The sequence below is a fragment of the Aspergillus sclerotioniger genome (genome assembly GCF_003184525.1).
Source record: "Aspergillus sclerotioniger CBS 115572 chromosome Unknown BO94scaffold_7, whole genome shotgun sequence".
Lineage (NCBI taxonomy): Eukaryota > Fungi > Ascomycota > Eurotiomycetes > Eurotiales > Aspergillaceae > Aspergillus > Aspergillus sclerotioniger.
This window is the reverse complement of record NW_020290997.1, coordinates 614,010-628,002: the sequence shown is the minus strand read 5'-3', so window position 1 is coordinate 628,002 and position 13,993 is coordinate 614,010. Positions and strand designations below refer to the sequence as shown.

At 52.4% G+C, this 13,993-nt stretch overlaps 5 protein-coding genes across 5 annotated transcripts; 2 read left to right on the top strand and 3 right to left on the bottom strand.

The window, feature by feature from the left end:
- Window positions 1–34: 34 nt before the first annotated feature.
- BO94DRAFT_532908 (putative ATP-dependent RNA helicase (Hrh1)) lies at window positions 35–2,772 on the bottom strand. Its single transcript, XM_025611219.1, has one exon. The coding sequence runs from the start codon at window positions 2,704–2,706 to the stop codon at window positions 532–534; it is 2,175 nt and encodes a 724-aa protein (XP_025469930.1). The 5' UTR covers window positions 2,707–2,772; the 3' UTR covers window positions 35–531.
- Window positions 2,773–2,920: 148 nt separating this feature from the next.
- Window positions 2,921–4,976, bottom strand: BO94DRAFT_532907 (putative F-box protein (Pof7)). The gene is made up of 2 exons (XM_025611218.1): window positions 4,360–4,976; window positions 2,921–4,304 (listed from the first exon to the last, which is right to left on the bottom strand). Exons 1-2 carry the CDS (start codon window positions 4,741–4,743, stop codon window positions 3,057–3,059), a joined length of 1,632 nt encoding a protein of 543 aa, XP_025469929.1. The 5' UTR covers window positions 4,744–4,976; the 3' UTR covers window positions 2,921–3,056.
- BO94DRAFT_512138 (putative mitochondrial carrier protein) lies at window positions 4,931–7,152 on the top strand. The gene is made up of 2 exons (XM_025609796.1): window positions 4,931–5,482; window positions 5,537–7,152. The coding sequence occupies exons 1-2, from the start codon at window positions 5,239–5,241 to the stop codon at window positions 6,661–6,663; spliced, it is 1,371 nt and encodes a 456-aa protein (XP_025469928.1). The 5' UTR covers window positions 4,931–5,238; the 3' UTR covers window positions 6,664–7,152.
- Window positions 7,153–7,533: 381 nt separating this feature from the next.
- On the top strand, window positions 7,534–11,781 carry BO94DRAFT_616050 (uncharacterized protein; the record flags this gene model as incomplete). Its single annotated transcript, XM_025616794.1, has 10 exons — window positions 7,534–7,592; window positions 7,657–7,867; window positions 7,926–9,019; window positions 9,081–9,302; window positions 9,367–9,535; window positions 9,653–10,273; window positions 10,322–10,690; window positions 10,762–10,889; window positions 10,969–11,072; window positions 11,146–11,781. 10 exons carry the CDS (start codon window positions 7,534–7,536, stop codon window positions 11,484–11,486), a joined length of 3,318 nt encoding a protein of 1,105 aa, XP_025469927.1. The 3' UTR covers window positions 11,487–11,781.
- Window positions 11,690–13,987, bottom strand: hsp60 (chaperone ATPase HSP60). The gene is made up of 3 exons (XM_025609049.1): window positions 13,849–13,987; window positions 13,625–13,766; window positions 11,690–13,568 (listed from the first exon to the last, which is right to left on the bottom strand). Exons 1-3 carry the CDS (start codon window positions 13,954–13,956, stop codon window positions 12,055–12,057), a joined length of 1,764 nt encoding a protein of 587 aa, XP_025469926.1. The 5' UTR covers window positions 13,957–13,987; the 3' UTR covers window positions 11,690–12,054.
- Window positions 13,988–13,993: the final 6 nt, after the last annotated feature.

The following is a 13,993-nucleotide window of genomic DNA, read 5'->3' as shown; positions in this document are numbered from 1 at the left end:
ACGGAATTTCATTTGATTGTCCGGTATGGGTATGCGTATGGGTATAGTAGTAGTAGTAGTAGTAGTAGTAGTAGTCTAACTGCGTATCTATACAGCGGGTGCGCTGAGAAACGATTCATCGAAAGAGAGAGAGACAGAAGAGGGGAGGGGGGAAGATAAGCCAAGTCTATCTAGTCTATCCGGCCAGTGCCTCCCCCACCCAATCCATCTGCACGGCACTCACTCCCCGGGCGTAACTGCGATTCGTAAAGACGAATTCGTTGTACATGATGGCTTCGACCTTCTTGCCGAATAGGACGCTGGACGGGTGGATTGCTACCGTTTGGTTGCCGACCACGGTGCGATAACTGCCGTCTGGGACTAGACGTGCCGTGTTGGTGGAAAAGCCGCGGAGGAAACTCTTCAGGATGTGGATGGGGGATGGGTCTCGGACGGAGGAATTGCCTCTTGTGTCGTTGGGGAGGAGCTTGGCTTGGCGGCATTGGGTTGTGAGTTGTTTGCGGACGTCCTGGATGGGGTTCGTGGTTGTGGTTAGGGGAATGATAGCTCGTGGATGATGGGGCATTGACTTACCATTACTGATTGCATGGCTCGGTGGGAGACGAGATGTCGCTCGGCCCAGGCCTTTCGGTCTGAGTTCTCGGCTGCGTAGGCTTGCACGGTAGAAAGCATGGTGAGGTGGTCGCCTTCTCTGCGGTAGAGATCCCGTCGGGCGATTTCGGCTTCCTCTTTCTTTTCTTCGGAGGTGGTGTTTAGGAAGATGTTCTCGACACTGAGACAGGAGATGATGTCGATTACGTCCAATAGGCAATTGGATCCGTATTCGGATGCTGCTAGGAGCACACGACCGAGTGTCGGGGTGAGAGGTAGCTTGGCGATGTGTAATCCGATTGGGCTGATCTTTCCAGTCTCTTCTAGGGCTTCGATGCTCAAGAGTTGGAGCAATGCCTTTTCCAGGGCCTCCCGCGGGGGTCTTGTCAGGAAGGGAAAGCCCATGATGTCATCAACTCCGCGGGCTTTCATGTTGAGTAGAGCTTGACTGATGTCACATCTCAGGATCTCTGGTGTGTTGACCTCGTCCAACTCCAAGTAATCTTTCTCTGTGTAGAGGCGGTAGCACTGACCGGGTGCTTCACGACCAGCACGACCCTTACGCTGGATCGCGGCCGATTTGGAGATGGGCTTGACCAGCAACGAATCCAGACCGAGACGAGAACGGAACTGCTTGACTTTTGCTTTTCCGCAGTCCACCACAAACCGCACACCGGAGACTGTGACGGATGTTTCTGCAATGTTTGTGGCCAGAATGATCTTGCGGGTCCGAGGCGGAGCTGGGACGAACACTCGCTGTTGAGCTGCCTGAGGGAGGGCTGCGAAGAGAGGAAGCACTTGGATCTTCGGCAGCGCAGGGTCCATTCCAGTAGCATACTCGTTGATCAGTTTCTCCAAGGCCTCGACGGTCTCTTGACCGGTCAGGAAGACTAAAATATCTCCCGGACAAGGCTCTTTGTAATGGATCTGGAAAATCACCTTGAGAGCCGCATCAACAAAGTCATGAACTGGCTCTGGAGCGTATATCGTTTTGACCGGGAACTGACGTCCCTTAATATGGCACACCGCGATATCATCCTCACTCTTCTGGCCTGCAACATCCCCGTTTGTATCCTTGGAGTCCTTCTTCTCCACACCCTCCTTGATAGCGCGTCGAACTTGGAATCCTTCCTTGAAGAATCCCATCAAACTCTCCATATCCGCCGTAGCACTCATGACCACGACCTTCAAGGGCACTCCACCGCGCCCTTCCTTCTTCCCCGATAACATATTCCTCAAGAACCCGAGCACCTGATCAACATTGATACCACGCTCGTGCACTTCATCAACCACAATGGCGCTGTACTTGGTCAACCACGGGTCATGCAGCATCTCTTGCAGCAGCATTCCCTCCGTCAAGAACTTGACCTGTGTACTCGGCGACGTCGACGTATCAAATCGAACCGAGTAACCGACTTTACTCGCCGGCGATGAATTCCCCAATGGAGTGCCCATTTCCTCCGCCACACGTCGAGCCAGAGAAATCGCCGCCACCCTTCTAGGCTGGGTGATCGCAATACACCCTCCCACCGGAATCTCCTTCTCCACCCCATCACTCCCCCGCACAACCGTCTTCACCGATCGACACCACTTCTCATTCACCAAGAACTGCGGAATCTGCGTACTCTTTCCGCTACCCGTCTCACCAACCAACAACATCACATCATTCTTGCGCAAATTTCCACGTATCTCATCGCCATGGGCGAAAATCGGAAGGTTCTTGCGGAGCTGGTACAACGCTTGCGCCTTTTCTCGCAAGGGGGCGAAATTCGTCTTCGAGGTCTGTTTGTCCTTCCGTTTCCCGTCTTTCGCTAGCTTGTTGTGTTGTTGTTGGTGCTTCTGTTTCTTGACCGCGGGCTTGTCGTCCGAGATCGTTCCATTTTGCTCTCCCTCCGGTGCAGAAGATACCTCTGTGTCATCTTTCGCTGGCTTCTCAGACTTCGCTATGCCATTGTCATGTTTGCGCTTCTTGTTCTTCCGTTTGTGGTCGTCCTCTTTGCCTTGGGTCTTTCGTTTCGTGGGGGCGGGAACCTCGACTTGGTCGGATTGGGGTGTTTTGGTGGTGGGGACGGTGTCACCGGCCTCGTCGAAGACGGTGCGGACCCTCTCGGGCATTTTGATGTGTGTGTGGAGGGAATTAGGGAGAGGGGGATTGTGATCGTAACGTCATGTCGGCAAGTGGTGTTGCGGAGTTGCAGATCCCCGAAATTTTTTGAGATGCTTATCGATAAGATGCTTGGCGGGTTGGTTGGCGGCGGTTGGCTGGCTAGACCAATTGTTCGATTACTGGTGTAGAGACCATGTATTCTTCTATAGCGATTAGGTTTGCGAGGTGTGTGGATTATACTTCTTTAATCAGCTAATCTTGCTATATGACCTTATCATTCTTTTAGATCTATGCCTTCATCCGCATTGGCAATGATGCCATTCTACAGTTACTATAGCCGTGTCTACCGATTCTATGTTCAGTGCATACCCCAGCCACGTACACGTCGAAATACAAAGGCCCGGTCGTTCTTGAGTCCAAATTCTGCCCAGTCGTCCGTGAGCTTGTTGTAACTCCAGTAGCCCTTCCAAGCCAGCTTGGTGTTCTTGGACGGGTTGGGTGGCGTCATGTTAGCGTTACTGGGTTTGGATGCTGACACTGACCGAAGAGAGAGCTGCAGGAGGTACATGTACTTCGGTCCCACCCCCTCGGTTTCAATGATCAGATCACGAGGGTCGGGTGCGCCCGTCGATTGAGCCTTGGCTGGCAACGAGTCATATTCGGAAATGATATCATCCTGTGTAGCCTCCTCAGGCGAATCGGAGGCGGGTGCCGGTTTGGCCAAGCGCCAGCGACCCCGGTGAGCCTGCTTCAGCGCTCCCATTGCAACGGGAGGAATAGTATCAGTAGCCGTCGAGCCTGCGTCTGGCGCTTGACGATGCTGCTTCTGGGAGATTGCCCGCGCAGCCTTGAGGTTTTCTTGGCTGATATAGGGGACCACATCCAAGGGCTCCACCGTGCTAAGTAAGTAAATGACCGTCCCATCCGGATAGAAGCGTAGATAGCGATAGTAGGTCACTATATGAATGGGACTGTTCCATGAAGTGTTCTGGTACACCGAGGCGGCACCTGGGCGGGTGTAATTGACAGTGCTAATGTAGATACCCGTGAACCGAATCCGAGGGAACATCTGAAAGACCTCACCCCAAGAGGACAACGGTTCAGGAATTTGTATGGGCATCGACCGAGGGAAGGGGGTGTAACGAGGCGCCAAAGTGTACTCCGGTATGCCATGGATATCACAAGCGAACGAATAATGCATAGCTTTAAATCCGAAATCAGAGCCCTGGCAAAGGCGTTTCCAGATGTGCTGCTCGTTCGCAAAATGATACGCCAGACGTTTGCAGACCAACGCCGTCCGACAGAATGCTGCCGGGTCTATCAAGGCCACATGCCTCAAGATCTCGACCAGAACCTCAGATGGGACCTTCGCAATGGGACATGGGGGAGGCGGTGTATTCTCAATGAGAGGCTCGGCTTGTGGGATAGGAAGATGGGCAAAAGAATCGATGAGCTCAGGCGTTGGCACAGTCGTTGGTTCATCGGTGGGTTGTTGCGTTGTCGCGGCACTGCCGGCTGAAGCACTGGGAGCTGCGGTCTGCGCAGGCTTCTTCCATGCCCAGGCAAAATGCTTGTTTCGGTATGTTTTATCGACAGCTGCATCTAACTACACGCACACATGTCAGGAATGAGTTCTACAGCAGAAGCTTAGGGCGCCTTACCCGGTATGCTTTGCGGTAGTGATGTAGACTGTCTCCCAGATTTCCCTCGGCTTCCTTCTCGACCGCTCTTTCAAAGTGCTCCAAAGCCGACTTGGGCTCGCTTCGAGGTGCTCGCGAGTGGAACGCATCTTCATCAGATACTCCTAAGCTCAAATGCCCGACTCCATGAACGATCTCTCCGTGGTCAACAGATGTCGCGCCTCCTTCCTCTTCCTCTTTGCGCTCCGATGCCTCGTGGCGGGTAGGAGGTAAATGGCTCGACGGGGCTGCGGAGGATCTGGATGGCTTGGGGTGAGCTGGTTCAGGTCTCGATGGCCTTGACTTGCGCGAGACCTCCTCGCGCCACTGGCGCCGAAAAGACTCGAGTTCGGCGTTGTCTTCCATGGTGGCTAGGGTGTTGCAGTGGGCGCGGCGGCGATCGGGGCCACTGATTGATAAGCAATTATCTCGGACGGGACCTGCACCTCAGCGACCGGAGTGACAGCTGGGCGGTGGATTGGCCTGACGACGGAGAAGGCCGTCGAAAGAAAAGAAAAATAGGAATGAAAGCACGACTTCAGTGCTCCATTGTAACTTTCCCACAATCAACAAGCAATGAGGCGATGACGGTGCAACAGGGGTGTGAGTAAGATGGTTGAGAGGGGAGGAATGCTTATCTCCGGCCTTCCATCGAAGGTGCTCGGCTCCGCGCGCCACCGCCAACCACCGAGTCCCGATCGTTCTTTTTCTCTGACGCATTTGCTTCCCTCCCTCTGACGTCTGCTGTAGATCCCACGACTACGCAATCACCAACGACAGGGATATCTGACAGCAACGGCACACGAGCAATCCTACAACATCCTCATCATCCGCTCCTGCCTATCCGCCGCCGCTGAATGAATGTCCGCGATCCGCACTGATCTTGCGCCTGGTGACCGATATCGCTCCGACGGTTTGAGCAGCGTTGTACAGGAAAGGAACCTAGGAGAGTCATGGCCTTTGATTAAAGACACCACAACCATGGCGGCTACTTCTGGAACGGGATCAGTCCCAGCTCCGGGCGCCACACAGAAAACGGAGAATGTCTCGATCGCTCAAAGAATGGTTTCTGCCACTATCGGTAGTTTCTTCACCAACATCCTAGGTACGTGAAGCTGCGAGTGAATCCCAAGCAGAAGGTACTGACGGCGATATATAGTCACTCCTCTTGATGTTGTTCGGGTTCGCCTGCAGTCCCAGTCGTTGGTCAAGAATACCTCGCCTTTCACCTCGCATACAACCCATACCTTGAAGAACGCACCCCCAAACCTTGGAGTAACCGCTTGTTGTCGAGAAGTCTTCTGGATTGGTCAGAATTCTCAGATATGCATGGTTGGACCGGATGTGGGGGCCTTGGGGGCTACATCGGTGGATTGTGCAGTGGAAGAAACCCAGCGCAGGACGTTTACGTCAACCTTGGATGGATTGCGGAAGATTGCTCGAAACGAGGGCGTGCTCACCCTTTGGCGTGGGCTTAGTCCTACTTTGATGATGAGTATTCCGGGAAACATCATCTATTTCGCTGGGTACGATTGGTTGAGAACCGATGACAGGAGTCTAGTAAAGCGGTTCTTTCCCGACGCCTACGCCCCATTGATAGCAGGCTCGGTTGCCAGAACTGCAGCAGCATCTGTTATCAGTCCAATTGAGATGTTCCGAACACGCCTGCAAGCCACTCCTGGCACCGGTGCGGGACATTTCAAGGCCACTCTAGAAGACCTACACCAGATGGCCCAGACAAACGGTTACAGTTCGCTGTGGCGAGGATTGACCCTCACCATGTGGCGCGATGTGCCTTTCTCCGGGCTTTATTGGTGGTGCTACGAAGAAGTCAAGAAATACTTGATCGAGAATCGGAAGGCGGCCTACTTACATTCCTTGCCACATGGAGTGTCATCTGCCAGTCAACGGCAGCTACACGACCTTGATACCCCGACGTTCTTGGACAGCTTCATCGCAGGTGCCAGCTCTGGATCTCTGGCAGCGTTTGTCACCACTCCGTTTGATGTGGGCAAGACTCGCCAACAGGTCTTCCGACACATGGGCGATGCGCCGGGTTCCTCTGCAGGCAACGCTGCGCAGGCAACTCTTCATCCCGAACAGTTGCCCTTACCAAAATTCTTGATGCACATTTTCCGCGAGGAAGGTTTGGCAGGACTTTTCCGCGGATATGTTGCACGGTGCCTCAAGGTAGCACCAGCTTGCGCCATCATGATCTCAACTTACGAGTTCGGAAAGAAGATGGCACGAGACGTCAACGAGAGAAGTCACTCTGCAGATGAGTGAGCAAACACATTCTCAAGCCCGAACAAAAATCCATATCTCCTTGGAAATGGCTCGACATATACCGGCGTTCTTGTTTAGAGGCAGATCCAAAATACCCGAAGCTTGATCTAAGCAACGTGCATTCTCCACTTTCTACCATTAATTCTCTGTTTGATTGCGATACAGTCGGCGTGCAATGCTTACTGTCCCTGGTGTTTTGTTGATGTATGATGATACCGCATTTATAGAACTATCTATTCTGTTCTTTTTTCTCTGGTCTTCAGCGCTTTTCTGTATATTATGTCTTGTTTGAGACCAAAATGGGAGGGAGGTTTTGTCTTTTTCCGCGTGCAAAAGTCCTCTAACCCATGTACATCTTTACTGTCTTCTTAGAGAAAACAAAATCTTCACTCCAGATTATTCTGACAAAGCTTTCTAGTACATATGTGCTTTACTGGACTTATGAGATATTTGAGTATTCGGTGAGAGCTTGAGTGGTCTGTATGCCGGGGGGGTTGGTGGATAGCCCTGTGATTGGACACGGCCGATAGTATGGCTTGGGTTTGCTTTGCTTTGCGGTTATCCGAGTTCAATTTGACCTTCCTCAAACTGGGCTAATTACTGGTGCTTTCCCTAATGAATGCTACCTATTTTCCTTGAGAAGTCAAACCCCGCTTGGCAAGGCCTGCCAGGTAAGGCTGAGCAGCAGGCTAAGGCTGCCATGGCCTTCCCCGACGGAGTCACCTGCCGCCGTGGGTGGAGTGTGTGTCAGATGATGGGCTTCGCCTGTCCCTCGCAGTCAAAGAGATACCCCAGTCACTTTTCTCCCATCCTCTACATTTCTCGACACCGTGTCCCCAGACCCCGTGTTTTGGGGAGCAAATGTGAAAAATGGCGGCCGACAATGAGGTCAACACCGGACAACCGCCGCGCATCGAAACCGCAGTTGAGTAAGAATCCCATCGTTTCCTCTGCGCTTCCTTCATACAGAATCTGATTAACTGAGAATCGCAGTGTTGTGGCTGTCCCGGCAATAGGTGCAGACCCCAGGAGGACCTGGCTCGATGAGAATTCACAAACGCCCTGGCTTCTTTCCGACTTAACAAAATGCGTCCCCAATGCCCGCGTGTTGCTTGCAGACCATGGGCACATAGGCTCTCGAGATGACCTGGACTCTTTGGCCCATAGGCTGTTGAAATGGCTTCTAGAGGAAAGGCAGGCGACGGTGAGCTCTTGCACCGACCTTTCCATGACCGATCGATGACGTTAATAACGCTTTTCAGAGCCTTAGACGCCCCATCTTCTTCATCTGTCATAGTACTGGTGGTCTCGTTGCAAAAGCCGCTCTCATAATAGCTAGTCAGTTGACATCCAGGCTTGGTTCGATACTGTCAAGCTGCTATGGTATTGCTTTCCTCGCGACTCCCCATCACGGCTCGAGTTATCTGTCGGCGCCCGAATTTACCAGGAGTATCCAGCGATTGATGAAACTCAAGCATCGCATTCCACCTGGCCTTCAAGAGCTCTTTAGACCAAGACATCCCTACCTTTTACGACTCTCGAACCAATTTAGATCGATATCGGCAGATATTAGAATTTGGACCTTTTTGGAGACAGTCGATTCGACACTCAGCATTACCGACTCGGAAACCGGGGACTCGGTCGATATGCATGTCCCCATTACGTCTATTCGATCAGGCATTCTAGACCTTGAGCATGAGAAAGAACTTCCCTTGGCTGCCGACCACGTTGGCACTGCATGTTTCAAGGGCCAGGAGCTTACTACAAGGACAAGTTTTATTAATGAGCTTCAAGCATCTGTCTCCATGGCCATCGATCTATCTAGAATGGCTGATGCCCCCTTGGACGTCGACTTGGAGGTTATGGTCCAGGTTAATGGTTTCTTTGAAGACACCGCGCGAGGTATCAGCGATGAAACACCCTTGAAGCTCTGGTCAACAAAAGCATCGCTCAAGGAGTACTTGACAAGTGGTCCCTCATCATGTCTCAGCAACAGGCTAAAGAAGACAGCTGGAATACCATCTAGCATATATGACGACTCTTCCATAAGCAGTTTCGACAGCAGGCCGACATCTGCTCAAGTTCGGTCGTCAATGGATGGCATAATAAATCCAACAGCATCCCATGCGACTGAACCTACAAAGCATAAAACAATCCCCCAAAGACCTTCACTCAAGGAGAACCGCAGATTCCTGGGCCAATCATCCCCTAGAATTCATATCACTGAGCCGGCCAGTCAAGGCTACTTTGACGTGCAGCCAGACTCGGGCGAAGAAGCGCAGAGGTCCGTCCAATCGCAAGAAGACAAAAAGGAAGAAGATACAAATGCAAAGGAGACAGGCGCAAACAGCATGGTGTGAGTATCGAAAGAAGAATCGCTAGCTTCAATACTTATTACTGACGAAAATCAATTAAAGTGCGAACTTTCCTCCCAGGTATAGGAGTTTCCTGCCGATTCCACTGCCATCCCGAGATAACGTCGATGAACAGAGGGTTGAGATGCCTCGAAAAGCGCCTCGATTCGATCAACCAGAGCCGGGCAGCGAGAAGCTTCTTTGGATCCATGTTCCTTACACCCACACTGGTTGGGTACCGTCCATACTTGCCAAAGCATGTGGGGGTCAAGAAAGACAGGCCTTGTGGGTAGTCGGCCAACTCCCATTATCTATAGTTCCTTACTGACGTACAATCGTGTCACATTAGCTTGGAGAAATTTATCAATGAGGAAAACTGGTACTCGAATCTCATCAGAGCTCGCCATCTTGAACCCCATGCGCGCTACGTACGATCTAGCTGCATTCACTTCAAGCCAAACAAGGCTTCCACCCCCGGGGCAATCGAGGGATATAAGGACCCGACATTGGCTCTATACGTAAGTCGACGACTTTTTGAGATATGCAAAATACTAATTCTTCCTATTTTTACTAGATTCCATACGTACGTCCTGTTACAGATGTCTATATAGTTGCAGTACTGACAGACAGTATAGCTCCACTGGGATACTTACTGGAACCTAGTTCAACGGCGTAAAGTTGTTGATGAGAGATTGCGACAAGGACGATTCAGACCAGTGCCAAGCAACATCTCAGAATCTAGTCTCGAGTCAAAGTTGATCTGGAAATACCTCGGCAATGAGCCACCCATTCACATACGGAGGACGTTGGACCAATTCGGATATCCGAACCTACGATCGACAGTCGCAAGAGATGATGATCAGATGCTCTGGAAGAGGACAAGGAAGGTGGTTAATCTGAATGATGAGATAAAGGTTACTGTCCAACCGGAGGATGGACCCGAGGCAAAGAATACATTCATGGACGGAAAGGTCCTCATGGTCGACCAACTTTGGCTGTGGATTGTTGACGAGAAGACCGTCGTCACATTCTTTCCCAACCAGGAGGCTACCACGGCAGAGGGCAAGCTGTATGAGCAGTCCAATCTGTACAACAGCATATACAACGAGTTAAATGGAGATCTAGCTAGACGTTTCGAAACAGCTGGTGATCTTGCTTCCCTCATAGTGTTGCATGCAGTCACAGTTCTACTCGACCGGACACTTCACCGTGACCTGCAGATACTCCGGATATTCGAAGAATCCATCAGCATTCTAGTAAGATCATCCTTTCCACCACTGTGAAAGTAATACTGACCATGGCAGACCGAAATCGTCACCAAATCTTTCAAACGCTTTCGAAACCGCGGCTTCAACACCCGTCCTGCAGACTATAACAAAAACGCCGAAGGGAGACCAATGTCCGCTGCAGAACGCGATGAAAGAGACAATAAAGTAGCTAGACGAAACCGGGAGGATCTCTCTACGTTGTTGGAGCTACGAGATATTGTAGACGAGCTAGGAACCATTCTCAAACTCCTCGAGCAACAAACGACCACCGTGACAACCATGACCAGCTACTTCGAACACAAAGGCTGCGGGAAAGCATTCATGAAATCAGCCCTCTCCAGACTCGACGAATATCGCAACCAGGTTCTCGACATGCGCGAAAACGCAACTCTTGCCCAAAAGGCCGTACGTTCCTCATGACCCTCCCATCCATATCCACAACGCCAACACCAACTAACTCCTACACTCTCCCCTAGGTCGAAAACCTCCTCGACCTGAAACAAAAACAAGCTAGCGTCGACGAATCCCGTCTCGCCCGCTGGGAAGCAGAAGTAACCCAAGACCAATCGCGATCCGTCATGGTCTTCACAGTATTCACCATCATGTCAGTTCCCCTTACCCCAAACACCACACGCATACAAACCCCACACAAGTCATATGAGACTTACAACCAAACCCAACAGCTTCCTCCCCCTCTCCTTCTTCACCTCCCTCTTCGGCATCAACGCCCGCGAATGGAGCGGCACCCCCGAAAACCCCACCCTGGGCGAAATGCTCTACATAGCAGGTACTACACATACTCTCCATCTCCCCATCTCCACACCCATACATACACTAACACCCCACCTCCCCCATCTTAGGCCCCGCCTCTTTCGCAATAATCATAATCGCCCTTCTAATCGCCTTCAATGAGCGTCTCCGTGAGACTCTCTGGCGCGCCCAGAAACTCATCCTAGACATACTAGGTGATTTCCTCCTCGCACCGGTCACATTAGTATTCCAGTGGAGGAAGATGGCGGCAGCGAAACCTGAGCGCACGAAGGGCCGTTTGAATAGATATAGACGGAATCCGCAGAGAGAGTCACAGGAGGATATCTGGACGGAACATGAGGATAAGATGGTTGTGGCGCTGCCGGGGGTGAGGGAGGGGGATTTGGAGGTTGAGCGGTATTTGGAGAAAGTGAGGGAGAGGGGGAAGTAATAGATGGGGGTGAGGGGAGCATGTCGTAGATCTAAACAGGCTTTCAGTGATTTCAAGACTTGCGCGATTGGTTATAGATCGAAGGTATTGCTATTTTCTTGGTTGGGAGAGCTAAATTGTTGCTTATGGTGGTTGTTGAATGTTCTACCTTAAGCAGCCCCGTTTATTGGTTCGGCAGTATTCTTACGAGACTACGACACATCACAATGCTTGAACAATTAATGTAATGAAATCGCAAACACCACAGCCGACTAAATTGCTGCGGAATACATAAAGTACATGGTATGATACACAGGACTCCCTGAGACTTTTTGTGCCCAATATAACGGAGTGGAGATGATGGGGGAGAAAACACGACCTGGTGGCCGAAGAAGAGGATATAGAGGAAATAGGAGAAGTCGGAAAAGAGGTGGTTAGGTGGCCAAAGACGTGTAACACATTAGAAACAAAGGAGATATTTGGAAATCAACAAAAACATATCAGGACATGCCCGTACTATGCAACAAGACGCTTGAAGGGAAACCTTTCAGAAACAAGGAACGGAAGGCTACACGAGGCGGCGACTAGCTTAGAACATGCCACCGCCCATGCCGCCCATACCGCCCATGCCAGGCATGCCACCGGCAGGAGCAGGTCCCTTCTCCTCAGGGGCCTCAACAATGGCGACCTCGGTGGTACCGAGGAGGGAGGCAACACCGCTGGCATCAACCAGGGAGGTACGGACGACCTTGAGAGGGTCGACAATACCGGTAGAGATCATGTCGGTGTACTCGCCCTTGGAGCTGTCGAAACCGCGGTTGAAGTCCTTAGCGAACTCGTCGGTGAGCTTGCCAACGATGACGCTGCCCTCAAGACCAGCGTTCTCAACAATGGTGCGGGCGGGGCGGGTGATGGCGCTCTTGATGATGCTGACACCGAGCTGCTGGTCGAAGTTGGCGACCTTGATGTTGTCGAGGCCGTTGGCGGAGGCCTTCAGGAGGGCAGTACCACCACCGGGGAGGATACCCTCCTCAACAGCAGCGCGAGTGGCGTTGAGAGCATCGACAACGCGGTCCTTCTTCTCACCGACCTCAACCTCGGAGGCACCACCGACCTTGATGACGGCAACACCGCCAGAGAGCTTGGCCAGGCGCTCCTGGAGCTTCTCCTTCTCGTACTCGGAGGTAGTGGGGTCAGCCATGACACCACGGATCTGCTCGCAGCGCTGGGCAATGCTGTCCTTGCTGCCCTCACCGTTCAGGATGATGGTGTCTTCCTTGGTGATGGTGATGGCACCGGTGGAGCCGAGCATGTCGGGGGTAAGCTTCTCGAGCTTGATGTCAAGCTCATCAGTGAAGACAGTACCGTTGGTGAGAACGGCAAGGTCACCGAGGATGCTCTTGCGGTTGTCACCGAAGCCAGGGGCCTTGACAGCAGCAACCTGGAGCTGACCACGGAGCTTGTTCAAGATGCAGACAGCAAGGGCCTCACCCTCAATGTCCTCGGCAATGATGACGAGAGGACGGCGGAGGGTAGTGGAGGCCTCGAGAGCGGGGATGATGTCCTGGACGGCGGAGATCTTCTTCTCAGAAAGCAGGATCAAGGGCTTCTCGAACTCGACCTTCTGGGACTTGGCATCGGTGATGAAGTAGGGGGAGGTGTAACCACGGTCGAAACGCATACCCTCGGTGACCTCAAGCTCGTCCTCAAGGGTCTTGCCCTCCTTCACGGTGATGACACCCTCCTTGCCAACTCTCTCCATGGCGGTGGAGATGAGCTTACCGACGTGGGTGTCGCCGTTGGCGGAGATGGTGGCGACCTGGGCAATCTCCTCACCAGTGGTGATATCACGCTTGTTTTGCTGGAGATAGTCGACAACAGCGTCAACAGCAGCCTGGATACCGCGGCGGAGATCCATGGGGTTGCATCCAGCAGCAACGTTCTTGACAGTCTCGGAGAAGATGGCACGGGCAAGGACGGTAGCAGTGGTGGTACCATCACCGGCGAGTTCGTTGGTCTTGGAAGCGACATCCTGGAGGAGACGAGCACCGAGGTTTTCGAACTTGTCCTGGAGCTGAATGGCCTTGGCAACGCTCACACCATCTAATGTAGTCAGTAAATGCGATGTCGGAAGCTCCGCATTGAGAATAGACACATACCCTTGGTGATCTTAGGGGAGCCGTAGGAGGACTCAATGAGGACATTGCGACCCTTGGGACCGAGGGTAGAGGTGACAGCCTTGGCAAGAGTGTCGACACCCTTAAGGAGCGAGGCACGAGCCTCAACGCCAAACTTGAGCTCCTAGAAGGTGTAAGCAAGCTTCCCAGCTGGGCTGTCGGGAGCTACGGAGAGCAGCTCATTTCGATGCTGAGGCGAGCCGTACCTTGTGGGCAAAACGCTGCTGCTGCAGACTGACGGAGGGTCTCTGGAAGGAAGCACGCTTGGAGGCGGCGGACAGGACGGAGGTCCTGGAAGAGAGAGCGCGCTGCATCTTGAAGGGGATTTGTGAAAGAGGAGACAAAAACGAA